The following is an 11,607-nucleotide window of genomic DNA, read 5'->3' as shown; positions in this document are numbered from 1 at the left end:
AAACCAGATCCAAACTACGGAACTTATGTGCCTTTTTGGCATATCTATCAGTCATAGAACCCAAGAACATTAAATATGCACTCCTAGATGCGGATTGGATCACTGTCATGCAGGAGGAGTTAAATCAGTTTGAACGAAGTAAGGTGTGGAACCCGGTTCCCAGACCTCAAGATCGAACAGTGATAGGAACAACATAGGTATTCAGGAACAAACTCGATAATCAAGGAACTAGCACAAGAAACAAGGCTAGGCTTGTGGTTCAAGGCTACAATCAAGAGGAAGGGATTGACTATAATAAGACATTTGCTCCAGTAGCCAGAATGGAAGCTATCAGAATGTTAATTGCCTTTGCAGCACACATAGAGTTCAAATTATATCAGATGGATGTGAAGAGTGCCTTCTTGAACGGATATCTACAAGAGGAAGTGTATGTTCGTCAACCACCAGGTTTCGCAAGCCATAAATATCCTAATCATGTATACAAATTGGACAAAGCTCTTATGGCCTCAAGCGGGCACCATGTGCATGATATGATAGGCTGTCCACATTTCTTCTTACACATGGATATACAAGAGGCAAGATTGATAATACATTATTTCTCAAGAAAAAGAGCCCTCATGTCTTAATCGTGCAAGTATATGTTGATGATATCATTTTTAGAGGTACAGATGCACGTATGGGTGTTGAGTTTGTAGAACTTATGAGCAGTGAATTTGAAATGAGCATGATGGGAGAGTTGAACTTTTTTTCTTGGACTTCAAATCCATCAGTCATCATTAGGAACATCGATTCATCAACAAAAGTACATCAAACTACTGAAAAAAATTAACATGCATGATTCCAAAGTACATGATACAGCTATTGCCACCACTACCAAACTTGACAAGGATGAAACTGGTTCCCCAGTCGGTGACACAAAATACATTGGCATAATTGGTTCCCTACTATACCTCACAGCCAGTAGATAGACATAGTGTTCAGTGTCGGACTATGTGCACGTTTTTAGTCATCTCCAAAAGAGTCACACATAAAGGCCATCAAAAGAATACTACGATACCTTAAAGGAACTCAAAACCTAGTTCTCTAGTATCCTACAAGTGACTCTTTCGATTTAGTTGGATTTGCTGACGCAAACTATGTAGGCTATCTTGTAGATAGAAAAAGCACATCATGTATGGCACATTTTCTTGGACCATGTTTGGTGTCCTGGGCTACACGAAAACAAAATTCAATTGCACTATCCACTGCTGAAGCGGAGTATGTAGCTGCTGCGTCATGTTGTGCTCAACTCTTATGGATAAAATAACTCCTGGACTTCAGAATCACTGTAGGATGCATACTAATAAGATGTGACAATACTAATGCGATGAACATGGATAAGAACCCGGTTCAACACAAACGAACTGAGCACATTGATGTACGACATCATTTTATTCGAGACAATGTTGAAAAAGGACTCATAGTGATGATATTTTGAAAAACTGAAGATCGGGTGGCTGATATCTTTACCAAAGCATTGGGAAGAGACCAATTTGAGAAAAATAGGCTAGCTCTTGGTCTCATTTATTCGTAAAATTAACCATCTTCTTTCTTTCTTAGCAAATCAATTGATAGGTATTGAGTTGGTATCTAGATATTATGTGACTTACTAACTCATCTTTATACTGTACTAGGTACACACTCATCTTCAGAAGAACATTATAGCTCAGGTCTGATGATACCCTTAGTTTCCTACAACAAGGCGGAGAAACAAATTGACTACACATAAGAACCAAGTCCTCCACTTAACATGTATGCGCTCATCCTCCTGGTCTTTACTATTGCGACACATCATAAATACATGTTCACATATCTAATGAACCTGGTCCCCTTACCTGTACTATGCATTCCAAATGGGCGGGAAATTCATATCTCATCTCTGTATAATAACTGACCAATACACTACTCTCAAGATCTTAACTGTCACCTCACCCTCTAATCACTTGTCAGTTTCTATCAAATCACTCGTAAATCCCATCTTTCTCAGTTCCCATCACTTTCAAACCACTCACCCAATGATCTTTCTTCTCTAACTACCAAGCCCTACCTATATCCATGGAAGTTCCACCTCTTCCATCGACCATCCACCCAGAACCTTCCCTTATTTTAGCCCTCGTCGATTACTCCGATGATGAGGACCCCGCATCCTCTTAGAAGGATTCACCGAAGGCATCTACTTAGGGAGAAGATTACCCTAAATCGCCGACAACCACGCCACCATCCTCTCTTGTTCTTCAGACTCATCAACCTCTTCTCCTACCAAATACCGTCACGGAACCCTTTACCCCATCACCATCACCACCTCCCCTTGAAAACCCTATCCCTTCGTCTATCCCTAACACCACTGAACCCTTCACTCCGTCACTATTTCCACCAATCCCAGAAAACCCTAACTTTTCGTTCTATCCCTATTTCCCCCCTTGAACCCTTCAATGTGTCCCCTAACCATCCTACAATACCAATTTCCCCACCATCCTCATCTTAGTCCCAATCTCAACCCCGTTCCACTTCGACTGATGATGTCCCACTGAATCAACTTCGTCGGTCTGCACCTAAGAGGCCCAGGAAATATATTGCAGTTAAAAGGGTTGGGCCCCACATTTCATTCACTCGCAGCCAAAGAAAGGCTGATGTAGAGGAAGTTGTTGAATCAAGTCACAAACGATCACAAACTTAGGGTAGGTATCCCTTACATCTTGCCTCCCCTCCTGTTGACCTTGACTCCAGTTCTGATGAACTCCCTGAGGTTGTACGCCCTGAACCCATCACATCGAGAGTCAAGCCTAACAAAAATCTAGAAAAATTTCTTGCTATGGGAAAGGAGTTGTATTTTGGGTCTAAAGTTGTTCTTCGGAGAAGGAGTATTGATTCGAAGGTTAGGGAGTTTCCTATGGTTCAACAGTTGATTAGGCGTTTAACTTTCCAGGGATGGGGACATTTTCCCCTTCTTTTTGTGGATAATCCTTTAGTTGTTCATGAGTCTAAAGTGGTTGAGTTCTATACCAATTTGGTGGTCTTGGAGGATAATGTGGTTAGTTTTAGGGTTCATGGAGTTGAGATTGTTTTTGATTCATTTCGACTAGGAGAAATTTTGCAAATTCCTACTGTTGGGCTGACTGAATATGTTTGGACTAAGGATGAAAATTGCATACTCACATCCAAGTTCACACAAAGAAGGGTGATTGTCCGACTTAGGAAAGTCATGAAGGGTGAAATGAAACATTTTCACAAGTTGTTATTTGAATTAATGCATAAGGCGATCGTTCCTCGCGGGGAGAGAAGGCATGAAGCCATGTTTAGGGACATGGGATTGGCTAATGCTCTTGATCTGGATGATCGCATAAACTAGCCTGTTATCATGATTTCTCACATGGCTAAGGTGGTTGATCCTAAACCTGGTCCTCACCAATTGGCCTATGGGAATCTGCTCACTCTTGTCTTTCAGGCATTCAATGTGCCTTTGGGAGAAGGACGTAGGGCCACCAAGAAGGACGTGATTGATAGAACCACTCTCATAGAGTGTGATTGCCTACCAATTGCCAATCCTGCTCCTGTAGCTGGTCCAAGGGTGGATGGTCCAGTTGCCCAGCTGATGGCGTCTCTCAATGCTTCCTAAGATGAGAACAATACTCTGCAAACTAAGGTGAACACTCTGAGGGTTGATCTTGCTAGTACTCAAAGCGAAGTGGTTGCTCTAAAGGACCAACTGATTAGGCAGCAACAGGAAACAATGCTCATATGGACAAGCTGCTTCTCCTTATTGCTACCTCCCATTCTTCATCTACTCCTCCTTCCTAGCCTCCATAGCCTGTTCTTTGCCTCTAACCTTGTTAGATTGTGAAAATTGTCTTTTTATTGTTTTTGCTCTGTAAGGACTATGTTGGTTCCTTTATGGGATTAAATGTAGTGTTTTCTTGTTATGTGTTTTGGATCTGTTGCTTTGTGTTCTCTTTTGATATCTGCTATTCTTTGGATGGCTAATATCCTCAGATTGTGAGTATTCGGTGATTCCTCAAATAGGTGATAGTGTTGCCATTTATGGCTCTGAATCAGCATACTCTCATTATTCTATACCTTATTCGCTTACTCTTCTTTTTGAGATGTTAAAAGGAGGAAGTTGGTTCCTATGTTTTTGTTGGCTTTAACATATGTGTAGGTGCAAAAGAAAAGGTACAAGGTTTGTCATCATCAAAAAGGGGGAATTTGTTGATACCTTTTAAGAAGGTTTTGATAATGACAACTGCGAACCAGATTATGGGAACCTGGTCCACTTGTTGGATGGTGTAGTAGGCAGATGCGAAAAAACTGAAAAAACTGGACAAATCCTTGTATAAGTCCAAAATGTAGAAATAAAGAAAAGATGACACAATAGGACTCCTATAAGGAAATGCAATAAAACAGAAGATGTGCTTTCCTTGTAGGACTAAACTAGGTCTTCAAAACCCTATGCTATAAAAGGAGAATGGTGTACAAAGGATTGGCGTGGCTTTTACAAATTTGAAATCGAATCTTTTCAAGCAAAAAAGCAAAGTGGCGTTTCAAGAGCAAAAACATTGAAGAAAGAAGAACTAGAGTTAGGTTTTCTTTCTGAAAGCTATTTTATGTATTTGAACTCAACTTAGGAATATTATTGAGTTATAATTTTCTAAGGTAGAAAGTGAGGCTTGTAACAAGAAGTGGGTTTGACTTCTTGGAGAGTTTGAGTTGCGATTATAGTTAATCGTTAGAGTTTAGGTACTTGAGTTAGCTCTTTGATTATTAAGTTGTAATCTAAACTGCTCTTTGAGAGTTGGTGAAGTTTGAGGGAAAATCCTACGAGATGTAGGTTGTGGTTTTTCTTCCATTGAATAAGGAAGTTTTCCACAATAAGTTTTGTGTCTTGTCTTTACAGTTTTACTTTCATATCACTAGTTCAAGAACCTGGTTCTTGAAATCGTTAGGTGGTCTAGGTTTCTTCACATTTCAATCCTTTCAATTCACAGCTATTTGCTTCATTTAATTTAATTCCCCTTCTTGGATCCTTCCTCTTCCCTCTTTCAAACTCAACTATACATATCCTCCTTTGTGTCCCAATCTCAAACACACAGTCACAAAACAACTCAAATTTATCCGTTTAAAGCAATAGTACATATCATTTGCTTCCTTAAAATTTTCTAAAATGTTGTTGCAGCTCTCTGTTCTTGCACTTCTCTTGTTATGCCCTGTTTGGGCTGATAATTTCTACCAAGATACAACGGTTTGGTGACTAGCGAGCTTAGATACAAGATGGTGGGCGCCTTCTCGCCTTGTCACTTGACAAAATTTCAGGTTCCGGATTTCAGTCCAAGAATAAATATCTATTTGGAAGGTTTGATATGCAGCTCAAACTAGTACCTGGAAATTCTGCTGGCACTGTCACCACCTTCTACGTAAGCAACACAGTTTATTCCTCTTACTAAAACTAATTAACAAAAAAAAAATAGAACATGTCCACTGAAGTGTTTTTTGTGCAATATGCAGTTGTCTTCTCAAGGAGCAGGGCATGACGAGATTGATTTTGAGTTTCTGGGAAATTCATCAGGCCAACCTTACACGGTTCACACCAATGTTTACTCTCAAGGAAAAGGCAACAAAGAACAACAGTTTCACCTCTGGTTCAATCCCACCTCGTCGTTCCACACCTACTCTATTGTTTGGAACTCTCAACGTATCATGTACGTTACTAATTAAATTTACTTTAATCCAAGTCTAAACAAAATACTTAGTGTTCATGTCTGACATTTTGGGGATTTTTTTTCTTCTAATTGTCCAGATTTTTGGTGGATAATATCCCAATAAGAGTGTTCAACAACCACGAAGCGATAGGTATTGCATTCCCAAAGAATCAAGCTATTAGAGTTTACGCCAGTCTATGGAATGCTGATGACTGGGCAACACAAGGAAGGCGAGTGAAGACGGATTGGTCCATGGCTCCATTTACAGCTTCTTACAGGAATTTCAATACAAATGCTTGTGTTTGGTCAGCTGTATCGTCTACTTTGTCTTGTGGAGGCTCTAAGACTGACTCAGTAAACAATGATCAGGCATGGCAAACTCAAGAACTGAATGCTATGGGTTCAGCAGAAATACTTGATCTACAATTACTGTGCAGATGCTAAAAGGTTCTCTCAAGGCTTTTCTCCTGAATGCAAGCGTTCAAGGTTCTAAAGGATCAAATCTATGAATGTTGTCTGTAATATTATCTTGGTTTTCTTTTCTATTCTTTATTTTTGTTCTGGGAAATCAAGGGAAAAAAGAACATAATGTAATTATTTGTGTAAGCAATATATTCTTTATTCTTTTTGTAATCGTGAAATAGAAATAACAATGAATCGTTTTCCTGCCAAGCGTATCCATCTTTGTGACCATCATTGCCTTTAGTAATCTCTTTTCCTAGGCACTCTCTGATGTCACATATATCTTATAAGCAATTATACAGACAACAGAGAATCAGGGAACTGCTAAACTTTTAATCAAGAGAGGACAAATTGGATGAAAAAAGAAAGTGAAACAGAAAAGGAGTAAATAAAATACATTTGACTACCTCCCTTCAAGAGACGAGGAAGGGGGTGGGGGGACAATACTTACATCAGCTGGAAGTGAGGATCTTACACGAGTCATGAAATATACATGAAGTTGCTGTAACATAGAGCTTATCTTTGACAACTAAATTTAGCCATACAGATGATTATTGCATAATATATTTCATGAAAACCTGAGAGGTAATAACTTAAAATGGCTTCCCGAATTCTTGTGTCTGATGCTCCCAGGCCCCCAGAAAGCCTACACAAATATATTAAGATGCTTAGAGAACAAAGACACCTATAGCATCTGAGATTTCATCTACAAACAGAGAAGCGCACATATATGCCTACAGGCACATCGAACATATTATTGCACATGCCTATGGCTGTGGAGAAGAACATCAATGAACTGACCAAGCTAAACTACACGTTATTCAGCAAACCACATCCTTATTTCGAAAGCCTAAGGTCACTCTCATCACCATGGATTTCCTTATTGCTTACCTGTCCTATAATCATCAATCAACTTCCCCCCCCCCCCCTTTTTCGGACTAATTTTTTGCTACAAAATTCATGATACTGTTTTCAGAGGATGTAGAGCTTCTGACAGTAAGACACTTAATTAGCAATGGGACACATCTTGTGGACCATCACACCAAAGCAAAAGGCTTATAATATGTGTAGAATAATTAGAGATCAAATGAACAGCAAAAACATTAATGTGCACAATAATCAGAAACAAGCAATCGGTGGAACCATTAGTGAATGCATAATATAGGATGGATCATGGAGCAACCATATCTCCGTACATGCACAGGATTTCCTCCGAAAACACCTCAATAAGTAATATCGAATTCAAGTGCATGAGAAAAGATCTTTAGCATACTTATCGGTATTTCTCCCAAAGACATATATATTGAATCATCATCTCCAAGCATTCCCTGAAGAAAAAATAATATTCAACAAGAGGTTGGTGAAAAACATTCATCAAAAGTTATGCTGTTCTCAGCTGCAAGTGAAAGCAGAGAAAACACAATAGTAAAAGTAACATATTGAATCAATGCAATAAATAACTGCCAAAAGACAAACTATGAAAATCATGGCACTGGTACCTCTCCATTATGCATGCCCATATGATTGTGTAAAGAATTCATATTTTCTGGTACAGAAGAACAGCTTGGTATATCATTCCCAAGCAATTCTGATATCATCAGTCCATAACCGTCCTGAACATCAGGAATATCATCGGTGCCATGGGGGTTATTAGAAAAACCATCTGATCCAGTAAATAAACCTTCAGACCTGTGTATGACTTCCCAAAATTAGAGGAGAATCCAGGCAAGCAATGTGATTCACCTTGAACATGTTTATGGAAAACTAAAGAAAGCAGTAATATCAACTAAAAGACGAATTATGGACCAACGTTCTACCAACTTAGACTGAAACAAACGAAAGATGCAAATCCATATTAGAGGACAAATATATTAATGTTATAATCTTACCTTGTCTCTGGATTATTCAAAGCCTTGTCTTCTTGTTCAGAATCATTATCCAAATCAATTACCTCAATGTCAATATGATCAAAGGCAGATTTAGCATATTGACTAGCTGTATTGCAGTTACTACTCATGGTCAGATCAATATCAACTGGTGCTTCGTCTTTTACATTTCCAGTTATCCCTGGGAAGATATTAACAGGATCAGCATTTTGAGTCTCATTCACAACAGAAGCTTCCAAGAGATTGAGGTCACAAGTTTTCAAGGAGCCCGGAAAAAGTTGTTTTCCTGTAAAGTCAGTGCCTGGCTCCACATCAATCAGAGGAATGTCAACCAACTTCTTCTCATCTAATGACAACATCACTCCCTCGCCATGCGAAGTCCCTGGTTCCTGTGAATTCGGCCAGTCTTCCATGGAATTAGAATGGTACGGAATACCATCTGAGAGAGAACACATTGATGAAACTAATTCTCTAGGTTTCTTAGTTCCCCCTGTACAATCATCATCATGCTCTAATGCTCGTTTCTCTCCTCTTTCCAAGTTAATAGAACTGCAACTTTCGAATCCAGATAACTCCACAATTGTTTCGTCCTCCTTTATTACCATGCTGTCTCCAAGAGACAAGGAACCCGCCTTATTTACCTGCTTAATGACGTGAGAACAACATGATTCTTCCTCCAAATCAAGAGGTTCCGACTTACCAGAATCAAGGTTTCTCGCATCATGACTATGAGGAGATGAAATTACACCAGAAGAAACATCCACAAGGTTCAGTTCTGAATGCGTTTGAGTATCCTTAGGAAGCTCCATCTCACGGGTGTTCTCATCTTCGATGACTGCATTATCACAAACCTTCAGTACTCTATTTGCCAATGAAGATCGAGTTTTCTTAGGAACATGCTCAAACCTCCAGAGACTAAGCAAATCATTACTACTCTTGCTCGTAGGCTTATGTTCTTCAGTGCACAGCTTAACTTCTATGTCCTCCTTGGCAGCTTTTCTCTCCAACTCACCATTATCGTGGGAAACATCAACCTGATCAACTTCTATTTTTGAGGCTTCCATTTCAACAGACTTCTCATTATGTTGTCGTTCATCCTCTGATGGAAGATAAGTTCCAGTGCTAATAGGACTTGCCTTTTTACCTGCATCATCCCCTGCCTTGTTTTGGCCTGCAGGCTCTGAATCAACCAGCGTGTCCCCTGAACTCTCAACCTCAGGATTTATTTTTCTTGGAGGGGAATTTCGCAACACCCCATCACTATTCTTAGCTACTTTCTGCTCATCTGTATTCCCAGAAAAAGTATTATCTTGAGCATCCACATCGGGAGAGTTCCTGACTCTATTCCACGACCCAACTCTTCCTAATTCTTGATTGAACTCAGAGCCATAGTTTTTAACAGTTCCATTTCTTCTACTTTCTCTCATAAAGCTTCTTGAACCCATTGAGTTATATTCATCAGGAAACCTTTTCCTACCATGGCCTACATCACCTGCAGCATTTTCCAAATGAGTAAGAGTTGATATTCGACCTTCCACAGGGACCCCCATAAAATCAACCTCCTGCGACCTAAATCCCTGAAATTCTCCGACTGTGTTCTTTAAGCTACCATTTTGATATTTCCCAGAAAGAGCACTCGGCGGTAGCACTCCCTTGGAAACAAGGTACTCAGCCGCTAGCCGTCCAGCTTCCATGAAAATTTCATTTCCATGTGGCAGTACAAACTGCTTTGACTGGCCACGCCCAAAATCAACCCGGCTATAGTTTCTATACTCACCACGACCTCTCACAAATCGCTCAGGTGAAGCTGCCACACCCCAAATACCCATTGAACTATACCTATTCCCAGTTACAGGACTCCGATATCTTGCATGCATGTTTCAATAGATTATATGAGTACTTATCAGCTAAATAGGAGGTAACTACTCCACAAAAAGGTGTATGTCTTCGCAATCCCAACAACACTTCACCTAAATGATTAAAAAAAAAATACTTGATAAGATTTCCAATTATTGAAACAAAAATTTCAAGCTAAACACCAAACGCAATATTTGTTATTCTTTTTGACGAAGCTAGTAGTATATATTTTCTTTTCCTTAGGCAATTTCCTTCATAAACCCTAAAGTTAAAGAGAGTCTAAAATCCATGGCAATTGAAATAGCTTTGAAAATTTGTTACCTTAGGAAGAAAATGAAGCGATATTTTTGTCGAGTTTCCAAAACTGATGGGTTTTTAGGGTTTCAGATCATTTCACATCATCATCAAATTTTACCTTTTCCCCATCATCTCCATCAAAAGGATCAAATTTAGGTTTTTTTTTTCTGTTCAATTTTTATAATTTGTATATTTTCTGGAGAAATCCAACTAGTTTGTCCAGGAAATCATCAAGGTCAAGATCGATACAGATAAAAAAATATAGAATATAGTGGGAATCATTGCGGGTTGTTCAATGTTTTATGCTCATCGCTTCTACAAGGAAAGATTAAATTAATTACTTACTTTAATTAAATTGAAAAGGAAAGAAAGTCAAGTGCGTGATCCACCAACCTACTTTTCTAATTAAACGCATTAGGCATATATTCATACCTTTCTCATCTTATTAAAAATAAATTATTCCTCCGGTTTTGAATTTGAGCCCTGATTATAGAAAAATCTTTAGTAGGATGCACTTCTCCTTAAATGGAGTTGTAGGCAATGCGAATTCAGAATAGTCGAGCCCCAATGCAGGTATCAACATCGAATGGGAAACCAACAACAACATACGGTACCTAGTGAAATCTCACTAGTGTAGTCTGAAGAGGGTTGAGTGTACGCAAATCTTACCACTATCTCGTGAACGTAGAGGTGTTGTTTTCGAAAGACATGGACACTGATGGAAAATCAAAAAGAAAAAGAGAAAAATAAAGTATACCCTCTGTTTCAATTTGTTTGTTATATCTTTTTTTTAGTTCGTTCAACAAAATTGTATCTTTCTTTTTTGACAACTTTTTACTTTTAGTTTTCTACATGATATGTTTAATACCATAAGATTAAAAGGTATTTTGATACATTTGGTATATTTTTAATTTAAGACCACATTAAAAGTCTTCTTACTTTTTTAAACTTTGTGCTAAGTCAAAACAGAACTGAAATAAAGAGAGTACTAATTTTAGTGTGTGTGATTGCACATGTATGTCGCGCGTCAAGCAATAAAATAGAAGAAATTACATTGTACATTATGTGAGGAAATAATTCTATCAAATTAGGTCCATATTTTATATTTTTACTTAACTAGTGACATAGTCGCACTTCGCACGGTTATATATAAATTTATTAGTGAATATTAGGATAATACTTTTGTATAAATTTAGACTAGATAAAAAAAGATTATATATATATATATATAAATCTCTTTGTTGGAACTCATGCGTTGGTTGGTTGCACTTTGTAAAATATTACACCTTATTTGGATGGTTGTTATGCATTGTTAATTGTTAGTTGAATTTGATTGTATCGCAATACTTAAATTTATTGTTAGATAATGACGA

General features: G+C 38.4%; 1 protein-coding gene and 1 pseudogene across 1 annotated transcript; one reads left to right on the top strand and one right to left on the bottom strand.

The window, feature by feature from the left end:
* Window positions 1-5,197: 5,197 nt before the first annotated feature.
* On the top strand, window positions 5,198-6,504 carry LOC129870326 (xyloglucan endotransglucosylase protein 1-like; annotated as a pseudogene).
* A 3-nt stretch (window positions 6,505-6,507) lies between these two features.
* On the bottom strand, window positions 6,508-10,561 carry LOC129870325 (uncharacterized protein At4g26450-like). Its single transcript, XM_055945060.1, has 5 exons — window positions 10,259-10,561; window positions 8,084-10,050; window positions 7,694-7,883; window positions 7,468-7,522; window positions 6,508-6,840 (listed from the first exon to the last, which is right to left on the bottom strand). Exons 2-5 carry the CDS (start codon window positions 9,955-9,957, stop codon window positions 6,788-6,790), a joined length of 2,172 nt encoding a protein of 723 aa, XP_055801035.1. The 5' UTR covers window positions 9,958-10,050; window positions 10,259-10,561; the 3' UTR covers window positions 6,508-6,787.
* Window positions 10,562-11,607: the final 1,046 nt, after the last annotated feature.

The sequence above is a fragment of the Solanum dulcamara genome, chromosome 10, assembly GCF_947179165.1.
Source record: "Solanum dulcamara chromosome 10, daSolDulc1.2, whole genome shotgun sequence".
In the NCBI taxonomy this organism is placed as follows: domain Eukaryota; kingdom Viridiplantae; phylum Streptophyta; class Magnoliopsida; order Solanales; family Solanaceae; genus Solanum; species Solanum dulcamara.
The sequence above is the reverse complement of the archived record's forward strand: the minus strand, read 5'-3'. Positions and strand labels throughout refer to the sequence as shown.